Source organism: Amaranthus tricolor, chromosome 9 (assembly GCF_026212465.1).
Source record: "Amaranthus tricolor cultivar Red isolate AtriRed21 chromosome 9, ASM2621246v1, whole genome shotgun sequence".
Classification (NCBI taxonomy): domain Eukaryota; kingdom Viridiplantae; phylum Streptophyta; class Magnoliopsida; order Caryophyllales; family Amaranthaceae; genus Amaranthus; species Amaranthus tricolor.
Genome location: NC_080055.1, coordinates 17,389,047 through 17,412,365, shown reverse-complemented (window position 1 = coordinate 17,412,365; position 23,319 = coordinate 17,389,047). Strand labels below are relative to the sequence as shown.

Here is a 23,319-nt window from a genome sequence, read left to right as displayed (position 1 = left end):
CAAGAGGCCAATCAATACTCATTAGTTTCATTCCACGGCATAGTCGCGTTATCATTTGCATTTTCTCAGTGTTATCATTTTGAATATATCAGAAGTTTCATTTTCAGATTATTCAGCTCCAACATTCACAAGTATTCGGTTATATTCTACTTCCTCTATCATTATTGCAAATCTTATTAAAATCAGTAATTTCCAAAAATCATCAAAAAATCAGCAATGGTTTTATAAGTCGGACCCCTTGAGAAGAGTCCCATAATCAAATTTATTTAAGTCATCATGAATTAGTGACATCGACAAGTCGGACTCCTAGATAGGGGTCCCAAGATCAAAATTCATCCAAGTTATTTATTTAAGTCATCATGAATCAGTGACATCGACAGTCAGACTCCTAGATAGGGGTCCCAAGATCAAAATTCATCCAAGTTAAAATCAATATTAATCCAGCAGATATTAGCGACATCCACAAGTTGGCCCCTTGAGAGGGGTCTAATGATCAAAATCGTTCTAAGTCCTTTTTGCCTCATCATTTCCCATTTTTGGTCGAAAGAAATCGCGGCCTGTCAGTTAGAATCGGAAGAGCTTCAAACATTCATAGCAAAAAATCTTGAAATCGGAGAGAATCATTGATCAAAAATATGTACAGAAAGTATCAAAATAATTCGGCTCAAAAATATAATTCAATTCAAATTACAAGCTCGATTGATGAATGCCACAAATACAAACTTTTAGAAATTAATTAAACATCGTCAAGGAAGGCGTCCACATCCCCTTCCGGATCTTGAAGTGGCAGCTGTGGAGACCCGACCATCCTCTCGCCAAGACCCGGAGTGAAGCTTATGAACTCTTCAATATTCGACGGCTCCACTTCGATCTCAGACAGATCCTTGGATAAGCCCTGGAGGTTCTTCCCTTCATCAATAAGTAGATTTGACAAATCCAAGCACAAACTCTCCAGTTTAGAGAGCGCCAAGTTTTCTGGGACATCCGAGGCCGAAGAAGGAGGTAGGGCTAGCTTATCCAAGTCGAGGCACAAAGCCTCCTTTTCAGCTCTATCATCAACTTTTTCCAACCAGACCCTCTTCTCCTCCACATCCTAGTTGGGTTTGACCAGCACCGCGGACTCCCGCTCTAAAACCGGAGCTAGGTTGGTCAAAGCTTCGTCTCCCTTTTGATTAGCCGTTCGTTGGAGAGAATCAAAGTCGACGCCTAACTCCGCGGCAGCCTGACGGTACTTCTCGTCACTAATCATGGAACCGGCACCCACCATCTCCGCCGTCAAATCTCCCAAGAAACTTGACGCCTCAGGCTCATCTAAGGTCAACCACTCCCTTGCTATCCGTGATCTCCTCTCCGAGCGAAGATTATATATTCTTATCGCGGATAGCAAGGTTTGGAATTTAACCAGATCGTCCGACACCTGATGCAAGAGTGACTGATTTTGTCGAACCAGCCTGGCGTGAATGTCCATCAGGTGCCCAATTTCGTGGCCGAGGGTGGCAGACAAGTTTGAAGCCGCGTCTAAACTACCGACGGTCCCCTCCAGCTGCTTCCTGGCCTTTTCTCGCCATTGTTCTTTTCTGACTAAGCGTTCCTTTAGTTCGACGCACTTAGCCAGTTTTTCTTTTAAGCACGGCAGCTCCTCAAGATCTTCCTTCTGCCTTTTAAGCTCCTCCTCCTGTTCATTACAGTGAGAGGTTAGGGCCGCCAGGGTCTCCCTGTCCGCGGCACTCTGACGGCTGAGATTCAACTCGAACGATAACCTCAAGAATGTCTGCCCAAAAAGAAATCAAGTCAGAAAATTATCCAGTCTTCCCATTCAACAGAGCAACAAAATATAATGTCATACCTCAGCCGCAGAAGCCTGAAGTTGGCGAACCCTGTCGATAAGGGGCAGGGACTCCAGATGATCAACGTCCTTCCTGCTGATCAGTTGGGATGTCGCCCTATTAAAGCGAGTGATTATACCCTTATGACCTAGTTCGTTGAAGAGGGTATAGTGCTGAAAGGGTAAGACTTCCCTGCGACGATACACCTCCTCAATCCGCGGTTCTAGGGCCGTTGATGACTCCCCCGCCTTCTCCTTGCCCTTGCAGGAGATGGGCACCTCACCCGAGGGAATTGACGTCTCCCCTTCCGCCGACCTCGCCTGTAGAGGTATGGCAGTCCGTATGGTGTCCAGGGAGGCCCTTTTTGTTGCGCTCTCCCCGTGGGAAGAAGAGTCTCTCTTTCTCTTCCTCCCCTTCCCACTCTTCTTCACTTCCTTCATCTTAGGAGGGATCACCCTCTTAGATTCATCAGGAATGAGTTCTCTTCCTCTCCTCGAGGAGCCGGAGGGCCTCCCCGTCACAAGGCACCTCGTCCAGCCCTTTCTCCACCGTTGCCGAGTCCTACAAGAGAAAAAGTTAGAATAATCCTCCGGCTCGCTAAAACAAATGAATATATACCTTCGGAGGGAGAGGCAAAGGTTTCTCCGCGGCTCTTTGGTTAGCCCCCTAGGCGAATCGCATCACGCTAAATTTCTTCATCAGGTCCGGATTTTTAGCCTTCAAGTTCTCCTTTGCAACCCCTGCAAATACAAGAGTTAGAAGCAAATAGTCACGTAATAAAAAAGAAGAAAGTCGACAACTCTTATTCCGATCAATAGCCAAGCTGATGCCGAATGCTGAGAGGAGGTTCTCATTCTCCAACTCAGAACGACCCGGTATCCAGTTGAGCTAGACGTTCATGGGTTTCCTCCCCAATTGGACGTCCATCTTCGTATACTCTATGATCACCGCGTCAGTAAAGGAACATTGCGGGATCCCGTTATTAAAACCCGAAAGATTGGGTTTGATGTCAAAATAAGTCTTGACATTCCACCCCCCAGAACTGTACAAGTAGGCGAACTTCGTCCTATACCCTTTCTGGTTATCAGGGAGGTCGTGGACTATCTTCAGCCCACGACGATGTGTAAAGGTTATCCACCCACAGCCATTCAATTGGGAGTTACATAATCGGGCTCTAAATATATATCTAAAGGCTGTAAGTGTTGGTGGCACGGCCAAAACTTTACATAAAATCAAAAACGCCACCATACAACCCCATGCATTGGGGTATAGCTCGGAGACTGAGATATTCAAATAATCTAATATTTCCCTAAAGAAGGGGTGAATAGGAAACCTAAGTCCTAGTTCAAAAGAAGGAAAGTATACTGCTATACAATGTGGTGGGGAAAACCTAACGGTGTCATAATTCCCCGGAGTGATAATATTGATATCATCCTTCAAACCCCATTTTAGAGAGATGGCGTCCCGTTGTTTGTCCAAATCTCTCTTGGTTTGTAAATCTATGAAGTAATTGAGGGGCCCGCCGTTGGGGATGTAAAATGGAGGAGGAACCGGCGCTGCACTTTCCCTTCCTGAGGACTCGGAGGTTCCTTCGATCTTTTCCATATCTACATACAACAACCCTTCCAGGTCAGGATCTATTCGCGGCAAGTAATTGGGGAAGAAAGCAATGCTCACTTCCCAAGGAGCAGTTTTCATTATCTCCGGTGTGTATATGGGGGATACAGATGACTCATCCCCGACCTTTATTGATTCGCAATGAGGGGTGATTCTCACCGAACTACTATCGTCCGAATCATTTATTAGCAACCCCTCTTTATTAAAACGTCTACATACTACCAAAGGAATTTCCGTCGGGTTGATGTACAAGTTAGCTATTGTCTCATGAGTAGCCGCGACATCCATATTAACAATAGTCATAAAGTAGTAGGCGAAACTTGTAAAGAATAATGGCTAACATCCCTTAAGCGAGAAGTGGAATCCCAAACTAAAACCGGGAAGTCGACAAGTCGAATCCCCAATGAGAGGGGAAACGTCGAAGATTTTTCTAAGTATTCTTATCTATGTCCGTGAAGTCGACTAGTCGGACCCCCAATTAGGGGGAAAATTGGAAAATTTATGAAAGTATCAGCTATTGACTGTGTCCGGGGAGTCGATAAGTCAGACACCCAAGGTGGGAAAAAATGTTGACAATTTTTCTAAGTTATCAAATTTTCTCCTGAAGCCGTGGGGTCAATAAGTCGGACACTGAACTACACCCCAAGAAAAACGGAAATTATTCTAAGTATGAAAAATTACACATTCTGTCGTCCGACTTATAGATGCGGCGGATATTATGCCGCGTCATCCCCCTCACCATTTCAAACTATCGTACAATCAAAATATGAAATATTCTAAGTATGGAAGATGTCCGTATGGTTGATAAGTCGGACTCCCAGGTGTCCCCAATTATTGTGCAAAAATTCTAAGTATGGGAGAATTCTCGTATTTTTCGTATGATCGAAGGCACGGACCTCTGTGCTCATTCCGCGTCATGAAAGAATAAGGGGTTTAAGATAATAAAGATCGTTCAAGTATTTCTATCGTTCGCGATGTCGATAAGTCGAACTCCCCTAAGTCCCTCAGTGAAGAATAAAAAATCTAAGTATAAATCTAAGCCGCGTCATCAACTCACGTGATTTATTGTCCGGCGAGTCAACTCACTCGTGCCGCGGCATGTTACCTTCCCAAGATTCCACGGCTTATGACATGATAATGAGAAGGAAGAGAACAATAAAACCAGTATCTTGTTCGAGAGGTCGACAAGTCGGACCCATTTTGGTGGTGATCTCGTTCAAAAATGTTCCAAGTCTTTGAAATTCCGCGACTTCAGATTAAAATAATAAAATAAAATAAAATAAAAATTATGGTGATTTCATCCGTATAGTAGACAAGTCGGAGCCCTCTTGGGGGCTATCTTGTTCCAAAAATATTCTAAGTATTGGAACTTCCGCGGCAATAAAGAAGCATAAACTAGGCTGGAAGCATTAATTTAATAAATAATCCGTGCAGGTTACTACATAATGGCAAGGCTGTCTCAGTTGGTCTCATGTGTTGACCGCTGTACTAGAGGTCGCAGGATCAAACCTCCACAATTACATTTTTGCTGCTGAATGATATAGAGGGATGGGTCTACTTTGCAGCATGCTTCAAGCCGCGGCTCGGTTGGCATTATTCGTTTCTCTTTAACTTGGAGCGTCTCATACGGCTATTTTAAAAAGGTCATAACTTTTTCGTTACAACTCGGAATTCGACATGTGAACGGTCGATTTGAAGCTTACGAGCCCAATTTTTAGAATCCGCCCAAAGATCTGCCAAATTATGAACATATTCATTTTCTTAAGTGTTCGAACACTCTCTACGATCACATCCCTTCATTAACGCTAAGGTGTTTTGGTAGACGCTTGCTGTTTCCGCACAAAGAAAGATATTTCAAGTCGTTGGGGTTCCCTTTTCATATCATCTTTCATGCGTGGGGCTAAATGTCATGGTATCACTTATTTAATTTACTTATTTATTTGAATTATTAAATGTCATATTACCTTAATACCCTTTGACATTTCGTATTGACATTGACTTTTGGTCAATAGGCTTTTTCTGAATTCCCCAACCTCCTTAATTGGCCTATGAGCCAGTAACCCTCAAAATACCCTAACTTCCCCTGGGAGGTAACCTTCAGATTGACCCAACTTCCCTTTTGGCAACTACCCTTCATTCCTCATTCCATGGTTCTCCTTCTTTGGTGCTGATAACTGCCCACTATCACCCATGATAATCAACCTCCTCTCAGAAATAACTTCTTTTTCACCATTATAAATAGGGACAACCATCAGAAAGAAAAGGATCATCTGAGAATAACCCTCTTAATATCCTTACTCGTACTTCATTTCATTAACCTACCCATATACAAGTAATTTCAATCCCGACATCTCTATTCCGGCATTCAATTCATAATCATTTGTTCATTAATCTCACATCCTCATTCTAACTTGAACGTCGGAGGGGTTTTCCGGGAGATCACCCCCAGACAAGGCTAACGTGTTGTGTTGCAGGAATTCAAGTCGCTTCCTTCCACGAATCGCCACTTCTGATAACGCTTCCACTTACAGTATTTCAAGTGTTTTCTACTTCCTCGTTTCATAAACGAAACAATAATAATTTATTCAGTGTTATATATAGTCGAAATGATGAAATTGAAAATTTTATTTACAAACTTTGCCTATAGAGAAAACAATAAGAGCAATATTTAAATCGAAAAAAAGACAATAACAAAATAAAATTTTAATAAAATGCAAGTCTAATGTTCCCTTATAAAAAGAAAAAGGAAGAATAGCAAAAACGCAAAACAGTCGTTGACATTGCTTAGGGAACAAATTGTAAGTCTATTGCTTCCATATAAAAGACAAAGGAGAAGAGCAAAAAAATCAAAATAAAATGTGTGGCATATTACTTGGAGAACATAATGAAAGTTAGGTGCTCTCTTATAAAAGAAAAGAGAGAAAGACTTAAAAAACAGTTTTGTCCCACATCATTTGGGAAATAAAATTATGTTTTACATTATGTTATTGGTTTATAATTGATTACAATTTCACAGAGAAATCTAGTTAATTATTTATAAAGTTCTTTACAATGATGTAATACTAGAAAATAGTTTCAAAAATTCTTCATTTGATAACTTAAATTAGTTAAAAATTTGTTGAAATTTTATAATAAACTAAAATTAATCATATATTTTCTACAGTTTTACCTTATTTTTGAATAAAAGTCAATTTAAATTTACAACAATTCGATTAAAACTCAGTGAGTTTACAACATTTTGATTAAAAATCGATACGGGTTAAGTCGATTTTAGTTGGATTGAGGTCAATTTCATGCATGATTCGAGTCGGATATGACTCGGTTTGGTCACAATTAGGTTCGGGTAATATCGGTTAATCGTTACATGTCCGTCATAAAATCAGTTGTATCTCGAATTCGATTTTCCATTTTCGGTTGCCAGCCGGTTCGTGTACAACTTCGGTTGATAAAGCTTAAAAACCATATTTTCGGTTTAGCTTTTCGAATCGGGTCTTATTTGAACAGCTCTAGGTAACTCTAGAATTACATGTCCAAGTTTGTTTTTCATTAACAAGAAAAGCGGCAATGCGGAGTTCGTAGAACAAATATCATCAACTGAAAGACTGCTAGCTGGTGGTATCAAAATTGTCAGTTTAACTGCATTAGATACACAAAATGGAAGACAAAAATAGGCATTTGGTTTGTCAGGAAAACATTGAAAGCCTGTGTTGAGGAACCACTCTTTCTACTTTCCTCATTCGTTGAGGCGGCCATAAAACATGTGTTACTCTACCCTGGGCTAAACCAAGAGGAACCTGTCCAAACCACAACATATTTCAGATCAGACTTCTCTTCAGAAACCTCAAACACAACACCATGATATGAGAGCACATATATTGGCTAAACCACTAATAGCTAGGGCTGAACAGATTTTGCTCTAAACTGCTAACCAAATCAGACCAAACCGTTATTTTAATATTTGGTTTGTTTTACGGTCTAAACGGTCTGGTCTGGTTTTCTTCAAAAAAAAATTACGGGTTATAGTATGGCCTTGATTTTTTATTTTTCAAACCAGACCAGACCGTAAACCGTACTATGATCAAAAATCATAATTTTTTTAAAAAATATGTTACTACCTAGATATTTTGAGATATAGTTATTTTATATAGTAATATATACTTAAATAATGTTAATGTAATCAACTAATTGCAAATTGTTATATTTGGTGATTATAAGTGCAAAGTATTTGTACATATAATTTGAAGAGTCATTTTACTAAAATGTCATTATTATCTGAAATCAAAATGCTATAAATACTTGGCTCCATTGAAGATGAAAATAAAGTTATCTCCACCAAAAAAGGAGCAAAAATTTAAGTCTTTGAAACTTCGCATAATTATCTTGATTTACCACTCATCATGTCTGAATGGCATGTTTTATCTTTAGAACAACGATATTATATGCTTTAAATGTTGGGCTTTTAGAGAGAGAATCATAGTAGAAAGATGCGAGTGACAGAAATGTGAATGCTTTGATTGATGAATGGACTTACCTTGAGGGATAGAATTCGAAGCGAAGATATATAAAAGGTTATAGAAGTTGCATATATCGAGAAAAAGATGAAAGAGAATCGCTTAAAATGATTTCGACATGTATAATTATAGAGTATTGACAAACAGGAAAGGAAGACCGAAAATTAAAGCTCGAGGCAGAATATGACTTTAAGGGCATGAGTGAACAGGAATATGAAGGATCTAAACTTACATATTGAGATGGCAAAAAATCATAATAAATGGGGAAGAAAAATCTATATGCACGAACGACCATTGAAATTGATATATTAGTTCATGTAACTAAATCCAATCTTTTGAGATTAGGATTCTATCGTTGTTATCATTGTTATTGTTGTACTCGTCATATCTATTCCATACACTAGAAGTCATTCTATCTAATACAACTACAATTTACCGCACTCCCGAAGTTCTTGGTTCAGTAACTGTAGTTAGATACTTACCAGCAAATGGAGAAAATGAGAAAAGTTATATAAAGAGTATTAACATGACAGCGTATCAACTTCTTGGCTTTAATTTTTGATACAACGAACAAAATTGCTCTTTTATATCATAGAATTGATGCTACTCCCCAGAAAAAGGGTTCGCGGCCAAATGGAATATTTTTACCTTGCCATTCGACTTGGATCAATAACACCGATGTGCAAAGAATCTACTACATTTTACCAAGGGCTGAATTTAACGGTATGAGTGTGGTAGGGGAAAGGGGTATCAGAGCTACAGATACCATCAAGACTGCTAGTTTGTCATGTAAGGTGATACATGTGGTGAAGTCGCCCAAGTATTTTTGTCAAGTCTATGAGAAAATGCAGAATACGCAAAGTGTAACAATACAACACTAGCATGTTCAAGCAAGTATTTCTTCGAGTGCATAATCTTTCTGTTACCATATAGTTGGTTTTTGGAGGAATAGGTTAGGGGAGAATGGCCTAAGGTATAGAATGAGCAATATGAAGTATGAATAGACCGTACCAAATTCAACTTGATGGTTTCCCACCAGAATTAACGATCAAACAGCCTTACCACTTAATAAAGGTTTGAGTTTGGACACTTACCCATCCAGACCTCACTATCAATTAAACAGAACATAAATATTTGAGGTAAAAAAAGAGTGACATACAGGACCAAAAGATCTTGAATCTGCACTGGCAGCTGAATTGTCGCCCTCCACCCAACAATGGCCAGGAGGGATCTTCACTGTATCAAACGGATTGGACACACTGAGCCAATCACCAGGCATAGCAACGATTCTCTTCACAAGTTTCTCCTTGTGGTTAGTTGGAGAGCTGGAACAATTAATAACAAAACAAAAAGCATCAAAATAGAAGCCAAGATGTTGAAAGCAGGAAAAAAAAAAAAAAAAAAAAAAAAAAAAAAAAAAAAAAAAAAAAAGCTATCTAAAAAGTTCTCGAGGTCAACAAAAACTTAAGAAAAACTAAGGGGCTTAACATAAAGATGAAGAGTACTAATTATGTCACAAGTCCCTTAAAGTGTGGTTGTGACAAATTATGCCTCAACTCAGCGAGCTATTATTTATCCCTAATTAACTCACATCCACCTACACTGCTTTATTTTGAACACCCTTCTAAAACAACTTATTGCTTGTCCATCTCAAATGCAAAGGCACAGCCTACTAAATATTCAACATAAATGTATTCTACAGAGTACAGACCATTTGAAATAGTCATCTAAAGCAATAATCATGAACAACCCCTCACGATGCTAGCAAAAAAAGAGCACGGTTGCTTCTGTAATGTCAGCAAGATACAAGCATGTTCCAAGATTTGACAACTGGAAGTATAATAGGTCTAGGAGAAACTCACAAGAAAACTATAACATCACCATGTGAAAAGTTGTACTTCTTGAGGCAAAATTTCTCCACCAACGCGAAGTCTATGAAAGAACAATCATAGAAAAGTTAGTTGTGACTAACTACCTATAAAGCAAATTGTCAAAATTGTTTAATTTATTATAATATAACAACTTACCATTAATGTTACTATCTACAGGATTAAATGTCGGAGACATCGAGTGTCCAGAAATAGGTGTGAGACATGCATAACGGTCAGAAATAGTCACGGATATGAGGCCAACAGTGAAACACTTTTTGGTAATGTCCCACAAAAGTTTCATAAAAGCCATGCAGATATTTGCAACTCGACAATCGCTAGCTGAATCAACTGTAACTCCCCATGATTTGGTTAAAAAATGATTGAAAGACATGTGAAGCGAAAAGACCAATTAATTAAGCACATTAATCAGTAAACTGTTCTAAATGCAAGTTACAACTTACAATAGTACCCCCTCCCTACGCTTCCAAACCCAATCATAAAAAACAAGCTAAAAGATTCAGAATCCGCCACACGAAACAATTATAAACCATTTCAACAATCATGACTAGTATCATGTCATTCATTCATCAACACATTTGCAACAGTGGGAAACCAAGTGCAGCACAAAAGTAAAATGCAAATAGTTCCCCAAAAAAAATCTACATAGTATGAAAGAAAAGTTTGGCAGTAGATTCTTCTAATTTTAAAGGATGATTTAAGGATGTAATTGTTTCGACTTACAAAATTAGTTTGCAGGTCGATCAGAATTGACAAATGTGATAAATTCTAATCACATGCTTCGATAAGGACGAACCAGGATTGATCAGAATTCATTAGTTCAAGAGTTAAAAATAAGGTAAACCTAAAGGAATGCACCCTTAATAGTATCAAGCAAGAATTTCATATGCATGGGTATCTTTCCTTAAATAAAGAAAATGTAAAAGAGTACTAAGTAATAAACAAAATTGCAAGCAAAGAGATATCAACAAATCAAAAAAAAAATAATTTCGCAATCAAGCTTTCTGGTTCAAATCTCTAAACTTTCTAAACTAATGTACAGATTATAGAACCTGATATTTGTTCCCCTTTACATGACCTTGTGCTTCCTCATCAGAAGAGACGCAAAAATAAGTCCAAATTACACACATTAGATAATCAATTATTGCCTCTAATGTTAAATTTCACACTTAAATTTCCAGGTTAATGATTGGGAACTGATATTTCATCTCAAATAATGGCATCCAAAGCTTAAGAATTAGAAATGTCAAATTTGAATCCCAAACCAAGCGTTTAGAGAACCCCAAAAACTAAATTTTAGAATATCAATTCAACCAATTACTTACGAAGTGGTACTAATATTAGTACATTCATCAAACAAGTACTTGTAGAATTATCAAGAGTCCACAAAAACCTAAATACAATTAGATTATGATAATCTTCTCACCTGGAGAATCCTTTGTAAGTTGTATGTAACAGACCCAGCCAAGGCCCGAACCAAGACTTGATAGTAACACACACTAATGGACAATTCGAGTCTGCCCAATAACTCCCAACGACAATTCCTTCTTATTCAATATTCACAAGCTATTTTATTATTACAAGGCTGGCTCTATATATAGCCTAAGCCCAACAAACAATTACTAAAATACAAATATTCTTACTGACAAAATAGAAATACTAACTAACAGTAAAATGTTAATAATGCCTTTGGACCTTTTGACCCAATTCATCACATTGTAGAGGTACCACCGTGTCAGGTGGCGTTTGGTATTGGACTGAAAAAGAAAGAAAGAAGCCATAAACATCAGCATAAATCATATTGGACATTAAAACAAAACCCAGATGGCATTTATTCAAGTGTGATTTGAGAAAGAATGCATTTACAAGAATTTAGAAGAGAATAGAACATACCACGGCCAAATTAACTTGTTCTAGCGATGAACACGAATGGCTATCAATTTGAAAATTGTAGAACATACACAATAGAACTAGAATAATTTGCATTACTAATTTTTTTTCCAAAACAATGTTGGTTGGTGCATAGTGATTGTGGGCTTTCACTTTTATTATAGGAATGATCAATTATCTCTCCAATTGTTGTAGGATTCTCAAGCACAAGGCGTACCCCTAATCAAAAATAATTGATAGTTGCCCAAAATTCTCAACAACATTGATTTCAACAAGTTTTAATCGAGACTTTCTTATTATTGGACGGACATATACAATCAGCTCATTTCTCTAATTGGTCACTTAAGATTGTAAGTGATCACTTTTAAGGTTATAAGTGAACACTTTATCAACTATAAATAATTATCACTTTAAAACGGTAAGTGATCACTATAAGGTTATAATTGGTCACTAAAGACTGTGAGTAATTACTTTAAGGTTATAAGCGATCATTTTAAGACTATGAAAAGTGACCACTGATAATTAGTCACTTTAAGATTGTCAGTAATCTCATTAAGGTTATAAGAGAGCATTGTAAGGCTGTAAGTGTATAATGGGCCAACCCATAGAGGTGGATTCAAGACCGTCTCATTTGAGAATTTTGTATTAATTAGTATACTTTATTTAGGCCAAGTAGCAATTAATATCAATAGGAGGTGAAGGGAAATTTTTTTTTAATAATCAAGGTAGGCCATAAATTTAACAAGGAATAAAATTTAAGAGAAGAACATCGAAGAGCTAAAGTGGACCACCATTAAGCCAACCTTCATCTCACATGCACTAGAAGTGCCCTATTAACCTACTCAATGGGAAACACTATTACATTCACAAAAGCAAAACAAAAACTCAAGATACTCAAAGAAATAAGTCTAAGCTAAGATGTTATTGTTATTGGACAATCAGGAGAGCTCACCCAAAAAATTAGCCTAGTAGATAAGAGAGTCCATTTGCCTATAAATCCCACACCAATTGTATACACAACCAATACGAGACCAGTCCCATACCTTGCAATTGACCATAACAATCAACGACCCATAAGGCCATAAGGAACATCCTCGTTGGGTCACGGCTGGCTCTTCCAGACCACTCAGTCTGCAAACCACCCACTTTGCAGGCCACCTACCACAAGTACGGCTCTGATACCATTGTTATAGGACAATAAAGTGAGCTCACCCAAAAGACTAGCCTAATAGGTGAAAGACCATTTGCCTATAAATTGCACACCAATTGCATACACAACCAATGAGGTATAAGTCTCATACCTTGCAATGGACTATAACAATTATCCACAAGGACTTGATCACGAAACCATTTTTTACCCTAAGGTGAAAAAGAATGTGATGCAAAATTCAAAGTTCCTCTAAATTATAAGTTTTATGCTGCAATCATAGAGGTCCAAACTCCAAGGTTCCATTGATAAACACCAAGTCAACAGTCTTGGATATACATTAAATAACTTAAATAGTTTTCGTCCAATAGTGTTTCATGTTGTTGCTTTGCCTTTTGTTCTATGTTTTGTTTAATTTTGGACTATATTTTGCTAAGTCACCTTAAATCTATTCGTCTATGAAGGATCTTAAAGCACCAAAAATAGTGTGCTTGCCCATTATCCAATAAACTTTCACTCTCCTTTTTCCTTTTTCGCCGCATTATTTTCTATTTATATTTTCATACACCGTTTCCATTATAGTGTAATTCAGTTTGCATTTTTATTTTGAGTAGCGTCCCCATCACTTTCTTTAGCTCTTATCGACTCATATTCTCACATTTCTTCTTATTGTTAACCTTAGCACACATTTTAGTGATCCCTATCCCTTTATTAATAAATGTGTTACTTACTAGTATTACAATCTCTTGGAAATAAAGAGAGTATCACCCTACTATAACGAGTTTTACTAAACTTTTCCACAAACATTTAACTTTCCTACTCTCATCTTGATCACATTCTCTCTCTTAATGTTTTGGCTGAAGTATATCAATATTATACTCTATTTGTATAGTATAAAAAATAAAAGCAATGAGCATAATTTATATGAACTTTGGAAATATTTATATCTTTCAAAAATCAAAATAAACATGAGTTGCATGTCATGCATTAATTTATTAGAGTCATTTGTGCACCTTCCCCTTAAATGGCTCATCCACTTTGTTGAGTACTAACAGAAGAAAGGAGAAAACAAAGAAAAAAAAACAAAAGTAATCTTTATTGATTAATGAGAATGAATGAATACAAAGTTACAAGTACAAGGTACTTATATACTTGGAAAGAAATCAAGAACTACACATATGTCCCTAACTAACTAAACCTAAGTAGTTAGTTATAACAACCTATAACTAAATACATATAAAACAGAAGCCTATCAGCTTATGCTTTGATACATAGCAGCCTTCTGATATAGGAGCAAGCAAGCCTTGAGCAACACACTAGCCAACAACATCATTGTCATCATCAGTAGTCTTAATATCCCCCTCAAACTAGGAGGTGGTTTACTAACTCCTAGTTTGGCCAAAAGATGATTGAACTGTGAAGAGAGAAGAATTTTTGTAAGGATATCAGCCAACTGGTGCTGAGTAGGCAAATAAGATAGTTGAATAAGACCTTCTATCATGAAACACTGGATTTTTTGCAATATAGATTGCTAATTGACTATCACAGTGTAGAGTAACAGATTCAAGTTTGTTAACACCAAGATCCTTAACCAACCTAACCAACCAAGTAATCTTAGAGGTTGCACATGCCATGGCCCTATATTCAACCTTTGAGCTGGATCTGGAGATTGTAGGCTGTTTCTTAGACTTCCAGCTTATAGGAGAGGTTCCTAACATCATCAAATAACCTGATACCGATCTCCTTGTGGTAGGGCATGCTCCCCAATCTGAGTCAGTTTAGGCTTGTAAAACCACTTTATCACTTCCCTTCAATATAATGCCTTGGCCACAAGTAGAGTTTATGTAGTTTAGAGTATGGAGCAAAGCTTGCCAATGTGTAATCCTAGGGTCTTGCATAAACTGACTCAAAGTTTGCACAGTGAAGGATATATCTGGCCTTGTATTAGTAAGGAAATTCAACTTCCCTACAAGGCTCCTATAGGTTGTAGCATCTTGAAGTTTCTCTCCATCAGAATTATTGAGTTTTAGATTTACTGGTAGGGGAGTCACTACGTAATTGAATTCAGTGACTCCACTAGTTCTTAAAAGATCCTTTGCATACTTTTGTTGAGTTAAGATCATTCCTTGGCTAGTATAATCAACCTCTATTCCTAAGAAAAAACGAAGTTTCCCCAGATCTTTAATTGTGAACACTGCATCCAAATGCTGTTTGATTTGCTTGATAACAAAGTTATTATTCCCTGTGAGCAAAATATCATCAACATATACTGCCATAATGGTGATATGTTTCTTAATAAACAGTGAATAATCATTTTTTGATTGAATAAAACCCAATGCTTTCAGCTCTATAACAAGCTTCTCATGCCACTGTCTGGAAGCTTGCTTCAATTCATATAAGGACTTTCTCAACTAACAAACCTCATTCTCTGGGTTAGGTATTCCTTGTGGCATGGTCATATACACTTCCTCATGTAAATCTCCATGAAGGAAGGCATTATTTACATTCAATTGATGGACAATCCAATCATGGTTGGCTGCAACTGCAAGGATGCACCTAATAGTAGTCATTTTGACTACTGGGGAGAAAGTTTCTTCATAATCCACTCCTTGCTTTTGATTGTAACCCTTAGCTACCAATCTTGCCTTAAATCTTTCTAAGGTACCATCTGACCTTAGTTTGACTTTATATACCCATCTATTTCCTATGGGTTGCTTATTATGTGGTAGGGAAACTACATCCCAAGTATGATTATCTGACTGAGCCTTGATTTCCTTATGCATTGCTTCTACCCAACTAGGATCTGTAGAGGCTTCTAAATAGGTATTAGGCTCTTCATACTTTTGACTAATCTTAACAGTTTGTTTGTGCAAGTTTGAGAGTGCACAAAAACTGATCAGGTTGCACCAATGTGTATATGTTTGTGCAGCAGAATTACAATGATAATTGTTTAAGTATCCTGGATATTTCTTCACTCTTTCTGGTCTACTGTGTGCATTATTATGTGAAGTCTCCTATTGCATATCACTGCTAATTTGATTGGTTTGATCTTTTATTAATGAAGAATCAGTATCAAGAGCATCTAATTGCTCTTTATTAAGAGTATCAGAAGCTTGTATAGGCAAGTTAGACTTAGGCACAAAGATGTTCTACATAATGCTATTATCTGTTGCACTAAATCTGTAAGGTAGGCATTTCTCATGAAATTCCACATCTCTAGAGACTAAGACACTCTTAGTTTTGAGGTTATATACTCCATAACCTTTTTGCTGTTGTGAATACCCTATAAAAGCACAAGGGTCTGCTCTTTCATCAAGTTTAGTTCTATCCCTTTTTAAAGTAGAAACAAAACACAAACATCCAAAAACCTTAAGCATATCATGTGATGGTTTGACACCATATAACTTTTCATGTGGTGTCATATTATTCAAAGGTATTAAGGGCATTTTATTAATTGTGTGTGCTGCATTAAGCACACAGTCCCCTCAAAACATTGAAGGGACTTTAGATTGATAATATAGAGTTCTAGCCACCTCCAAGAGGTGCTTGTGTTTCCTCTCCACTACTCCATTTTGTTGTGGAGTTTCTATGCAACTTGATTGGTGTATAATGCCCTTACTTTTGTAAAAGCCTAGAGTCTCACCCTTGCTAAGCTCATGTGCATTATCAGTTCTTGCAATTTTGATTTGTTAGCCAAATTGAGTCTTAGCAAGCTCATAGAAGGTTTTAAAAACCTCTAAAAAATCACTCTTAATTTTTATGAATATCACCCATGTGTATCTTGTGAAATCATCCACAATAGTGCAAAAATTATTGCATTTCAATCTTGTATTAAATTTCAAAGGACCCTAGAGGTCAACATGAATTAATTGAAAGGAATCTGTTGTTTTTATTGAACTTCTATTTAAAGGTTTCCTTGTTTGTTTCCCCAAGGGACAGACAGTACATAAGAAGTTTCTATCACAATCTTTACATTGCAAATTAGGAAACAAAATTTGTAATCTACTAAATGGCATATGTCCTAGCCTGAGATGCCATAGTTTGATCTTCTCTAGGCTTTGTGTCATCTTTTCTTGCAGACATACAACAGATTTGTATGTGTCTTTATTGCTGCTTTCATTAGTAGGTGTTCCATATATTCAACAAATCTCCATTTGCTATAGGAACGAGTCTTTCTTCAACAAAATATAGGTTGTTTTTCAGCTTACCCAGAAGCAAAGGCTTCTTCAAAGTCTCCTGCATAACACACATGTTTGCAACAAAAATAATCTTTATATTTCTGTCTAAACATAGTTTGTGCACAGATATTAAGTTGTATTTGAAATCAGGCACATATAAAACTCTATTTAGTTTTAGAGCATTATTCAACCAAACTGTTCCTATGAACTTTACCCTGACTTGTGCACCATCTGGAATGATAATAGTGTTTTGTTTTCCTTTAAGAACATCATGTTTCTTGAATAAAGAAATATCACAATAGATTTGATCAGATGCTCCACTATCAAGAATCCATCTAGAATGGTTTAAAAAATTTAAACACAACTTACCTTCAAGATGTACAGAGGCTGCCATTGAAGGTTCTTTGTCATTCTTGTGATCAGGTTGTGTATTCAGCAAGCACATTAGCTTATTATACTGTTCTTGAGTCACCTTGGGCTCAATATGTCTTTCTTCAACTTGAGTGTTGTTTTATGCAGCATTAGCTTTCCCAATAGGATCTTTTCTCCATGTATTTTGTTTGTAATTTGTAGGATAGCCATGAAGTTTCCAACATCTCTCCATAATATGCCCCTGAATTTTACAATGGTCACAGTAATTCCTTCCTTTCTTGTTAGCACAAATTTGCCTTTGTCCCCATATTTGCTCTTGTTGTCAACTCTGTATGCTATAGAAGTTTCTTGTTCTTCACTTGATGTGTTTTTGCTAAGTTCCTGATGTGTTTGCTCCTTCATTAATATCCTGTATGAATCTGCTGCTGATGGAAGATCCTTCATCATCAAAATATTGCTTCTAATGTGTTGATATTTAGGGCTCATCTTCATCAAGAATTCCATCAATCTTCTTGAATGTTGAATCTTGATAATCTTTTTGTTAACTTCACAGCTACATCCTGAGCAAACACAAGCAGGAGTTGGATCAAGATTGTCCAACTCATCCAATAGGCCTTTCATTTTGGTGAAGAAACTCTCCACACTCTCATCTGAGGATTGTATGGCTTTACTAATCCTTTCTTGGATTGAAAAGAATTGTGCACATGAAGTTTGACCATATCTTTCTTTTAGTTCATCTCATATATCTTTGCTTGTTTTCAGCCATTGAAGGGTATTTGCTATCTTCTCATCAATAACAGACAGCAGCCAACCCATGACAACATTGTTGACTCTGTCCCAAGCCTTAGCATTCACAGTGCTTGTTGTGGATCTCTTTACTGACCCATCTACAAACCCCATTTTGTTCTTGCCAGATAGTCCTATCACCATTGTCCTCTTCCAATCTTTAAAACTCACTCCATTAAAGATCTTTGTAATGATTTTCTGCCCTGAATCTATTGAATGCAAAAAATACACACTAACGGGATTTGATGTAGGGTCTGCACTTTTGGTGTGACTGGTTCTAACCATTGTATTCATCAAAGAAAGAAAAAAAAAAGGGTAGAGGATGCAAGAACAAAAGGGTCGTTTGCAAAAAAAGCCTAAGGCTCTGATACCATAACAGAAGAAAGGAGAAAACAAAGAAAAAAACAGAAGTAATCTTTATTGATTAATGAGAATGAATGAATACAAAGTTACAAGTACAAGGTACTTATATACTTGGAAAGAAATCAAGAACTACACATGTGTCCCTAACTAACTAAACCTAAGTAGTTAGTTATAACAACCTATAACTAACTACATATAAAACAGAAGCCTATCAGCTTATACTTTGATACACAGCAGCCTTCTGATATAGAAGCAAGCAAGCCTTGAGCAACACCTTGAGCAGCACACTAGCCAACAGCATCATTGTCATCATCAGTAGTCTTAATAAGTACGAAATTTTAACAACCATGTGGAGCATGTTTGGTGCATTGAAGCGCGAACCGCAGATCGGACCTTCGGTTTCAGGCCGGCAACGTTCATGCCGGAGTAGTGAGGATTCGCGACTCGAATCACCGATAATAGCGATTCGAGTTCCTGTATAAGGAAAAGAGAGAGAAGAAGATAAATGAAAGGGGTCAGAGACAATCTGGGTCAGTCGACCCATATTTTCCCACTCATTTGAGAGTAGAAAAGGAGAAGATGGAAGAGAAAGAGGAGAGAAACTTACATGATGATTTTTACTTCTTTAGTCTTTCCAATTTCATGAAGTATTTCTTCACTTTTTTGCTTTCTTGAGGAAAAAGTTTTCAAGAAATCAATACTTTCTTTACTTTACCACAACATGTCGATATCCCTTTTTTTCTTTATTTTTTTCTTTTCTCACTTTTCTAGACTTACTTTATTTAACCTTCTCACCTTTTTATTATCCTTTTCTTAGGTTATGTTTTCACTTCTTTTTCCTTTTAAATTATCACTATTTATTAAATTCTTTGTTTTTTGCTTTTTCTTTAATATATATTATTTTTCAAATGGAAGAAGTACTAATAGTACTCATAATTCACATTTCGCTTCCTACGTTTCCGAAACTTATAAATTATTGTTTCTCGTTTCCGTTTTTGTTTCTCGCAACATTGGTTTGGTGCCACTTTTTATAAGTGTTACCAAAAGAATCACCCATTGTTGGCTCTTTTAGGGCTTTAATTTTCGGTTCTTCATTCATATGATTTGATGATACAGTTATAGTATTTTGATTGAAACTATAAGATTTATTCAAGGTTATAATATAGCTTCATATTGAATAGGTTGAGAAATGACACATGGATTAGAAAATTAAATGAGTCTACGAGAGGTGAAGTGCTTAAGCTACAAAAACTTAATTCCACATGAAGCCTCAATAAATGATCCGATTAAACTTCATGACTGATGTACACGCAATTCAAGAAGTGAACACATGAGAGAAGCCCAAAAGAACACATTTAAGTTATATTTAATTCGTGCTTTATATAGAAAGGTACAAGAGGCCAAAGGAAGACTCAATCAGTAGTCCAATTAGAGTACCTATTCTTATGGGAAGTTGGAGGAAGGTCGGGAGATGTAGAACAGGTTAGTTGGACATGTGAACTGGCCATGTGGTTGGTATTTAACAACCTTATAAACACCTAGCTTAGTTTAAGGAATTTGCTATCAGTTTAATTTTTGAACTATTTGACAAATTATACGTCGATTTAAATCATTTTGAACTTTTTGTCAATTTGAATTATTCTAGACGCCACTCTAGGATAAATTTAAATGTTTTTGATTTTCTTTTTACTTGGAAGTGAGAACAAAACTAAAATTCTTCTTTGTTGTTCGACCCATAAGTAAGTCAAATTGTGTTCTAGGAAATCTTGGTCATTTAATTTTCGTGGTGAAAAAATTTTGTGCATCGGAATTTAATCCTAAGTTTTCTGATCCTATCCTTTAATTTTATCTAAGTCTAGCTACAAAATAAAACCTCATGACACCCACAAAATATCATTCCAGTCCATCCATAAAAATCGAGCAACATAAACCCTATATGATAGATCTTATGTTTTTCCGATTCAACAAAACTAAATCCTAACAGGCAAAATAAGCCCCTTTGTTTATATTACATACAAAGTCCAAGCCTTCTCTCTGGCATTCACGCAAAAAAATTGACATGTCATCTATTTTCCAAATTAGTTAACCACCTTTACAAATCCAAAACTCCTCTGATAAAACCTAACGCATATGGAAATGAATTGCTATAAGGACATGCTTGGATTTGGTATAAATATTTAAGGGATGAAAAAAGTCAAAGTAAGTAAATGAAGTTGATAAATGAGAAATTAGTGAAATTTGATTGTTGTAGTGGTGGAAGAATGGTTGCAAAGTGATGAAAAATAAAGGGACCTCTCAATTTTGTAAGGTAAATATTTATCCTAAGGGAGGGTGGGGGAATGTATTACCTCCATAATACGGGAAATCATCTTCTTTTTCCATCATTATTTTTATTTCATGTTCATTTTACCTTCTTTAAAACTATCTCAACTACTTTAAATGCATCTCTATTTGCTTTCATTTCGTTAGTTTGACTTTATTTCCCCCTTAAATATTTACGCTCAATCCAAGCATGCCCTAAGTTGAAATTTTTGTGTTTTCTTCTTGTAATGTTTTAAAACTAGAAAGTCATTTTTTCAAAGGCAAACAAGTGAGTTTAAGACAAATAAATGGCAACAATTTCACATTCGTGAATATGCTTGGTCAACAACCCCATAAGTCCAAAAATACTATCACGTAATAGAAAATGATACAAGCAAAAACTATGTATTTTTAAATATTAAGAATTTCGAAGCTTTCAAGGTCAAGGATATCAAAAGAGAGCTAAAACAAATGACTAAAGCTGCAGAACAAATTAATTTGTTGAATTGCTCGCAGATGCTATTTGATAACGAGATTACTAAATCTACTAAACATCTCAATGGTGCCTCTTCTACAGCAAACCAGGTAAGCTTGGTTTAGGTACAAATTCTTTTTAAATATTTGTTGGATATATTGTTTGAGAGATGTGGATTTGGTTCACAGGAAAGCAGGTCCAATTGAGGTATGCTGGTTTAGTGCATTTGTGAGCAATTTGATGTTTGTGTGTTGTGCGCCTAATATGTACAATTTTGTATAAGTGCAGCAAGGTATTAGTAAAACAGAGTATTCACAATAAATTTCAACCAACGCTATTTTCAATTGGGCATACACAAGCTTATTATCTATTTTTACCTAGTAATCATTCATCAAAACCATGATGAATACACTAGTTTGCTTACCAATTCAAGATATACTGTTATATATGAATCTATTTGATTTAAAACAACAATTAATCATCAAAATCAGACGAATAGAATAATATACATGATTTTTATCCTTAATATACTATTAAATCTAAATCTAGTTGATTTACTCAGTAATCTATTTTTACTCAGTAATTTTATCCTTTGAATCTAGTTGGTTTTTTCCAAAAATTATCAAAATCAAAGAATAGTTCACATATCGGAGACGGCCTGTACGGTTTCCGAAAAGAGAATTGATGGCGAGCAAAAGGAGTACAGCAAAGAGCAATCAGGTTTAAAATTACACAACACAAATAGATATTGAACTTTGCAATTACAAATAACAATCGTAGAAACCATCTCATACTAAAATCTCATCTTCCAAATCATCAATCTCATTCTTGTTCTCAACAAGATTTGAACTTTGAAATTACAAATAACAATTACACAACCCAAATTCCAATTTGATAATATTAGAAACGATGGCTGAGATTATGAAAAAAAAAAAAAAAAGAATAATAAGGTTAAAAGTACCGAAAATGAAGGAAGTGGTATGGCAGTCTGTCAGAGATGCAGTCGGCTGTTCGAGTAGCGATTACAGTCACGATCGAACACTTGTGCTCCGGCGGAGGAATATGTAAAGAAAATTTCAAGAGTTGGTTTAGTGATTACTAAAGATTTGAGCTTTGAAATAGTATACAACAATTAAACAACCCAAATCACAATTTCATAAAATTAGAAAAGAAAGATGAGATTATGAAAAAAAAATATTGACAAAAGTTTAAGATTATCGATGATGGAGGAAGTGGTGGTGCAGTAGTTAGTCAAGGAGGTGCAACCTGTCAATGGTGGTGAAACAGTCGTATTATTAGGAGATTTCATTAGTCGTTTTTAGCGCCTAATTTTTCTTATATATTTGTTCGTTACTAATTATAATTTAATTAGTGATGGTAGTAATTTGAAAACTCTCTATAATGATTGGAAACTTGTTAATTCGTAACGCGATTATGAATCTTATATGTGTGTAACAGCACATTGGATAGATCAAAATTGGATTATTCAAAAAAGAATAATTGCTTTTGAGACAATGCCAGAAAGACATACCGGTGAAAACATAAAATATAGATTAGTAGAGATATGTAGAGAATGGAACTTATTAGATAAGATATTTTGTTGTTCAACTGATAATGCAACCGCGAACATTAAATGTCTAGAACTTTTGTATAACGAACCTGCATTTAGTTTTATCCTTGGGGGTAGCTTATTACGCATACGTTGTTGTGTGCATATAGTTAACTTATCTTGCCAAGCTGGCATAAAACAATTAAGCGATTTATTAGAACCAATTAGGGATATAGTGAAGTGGCTTAGAAAGATAAAGAGACGATACAAACAATTATGTGACCAATATCAACTTTAAAAAGTGTATTGGTCATTGGATACTCCTACACGTTGGAGCTCAACCAACGATTTATTAAGAAAGGCGATTGCTTATCGTCCAGTTATAACACAACTATATATTGAGTGTACAGATAGT

At 36.2% G+C, this 23,319-nt stretch overlaps 2 protein-coding genes across 2 annotated transcripts; both read right to left on the bottom strand.

Moving 5' to 3' along the window:
* Positions 1–623: 623 nt before the first annotated feature.
* LOC130824557 (uncharacterized) lies at positions 624–2,579 on the bottom strand. Its single transcript, XM_057689611.1, has 3 exons — positions 2,445–2,579; positions 1,847–2,387; positions 624–1,771 (listed from the first exon to the last, which is right to left on the bottom strand). The coding sequence occupies exons 2-3, from the start codon at positions 2,264–2,266 to the stop codon at positions 1,094–1,096; spliced, it is 1,098 nt and encodes a 365-aa protein (XP_057545594.1). The 5' UTR covers positions 2,267–2,387; positions 2,445–2,579; the 3' UTR covers positions 624–1,093.
* Positions 2,580–6,711: 4,132 nt separating this feature from the next.
* On the bottom strand, positions 6,712–22,640 carry LOC130824558 (uncharacterized). The gene is made up of 5 exons (XM_057689612.1): positions 22,317–22,640; positions 9,982–10,173; positions 9,817–9,886; positions 9,114–9,279; positions 6,712–7,237 (listed from the first exon to the last, which is right to left on the bottom strand). Exons 2-5 carry the CDS (start codon positions 10,133–10,135, stop codon positions 7,127–7,129), a joined length of 501 nt encoding a protein of 166 aa, XP_057545595.1. The 5' UTR covers positions 10,136–10,173; positions 22,317–22,640; the 3' UTR covers positions 6,712–7,126.
* Between the last annotated feature and the right edge of the window lie 679 nt (positions 22,641–23,319).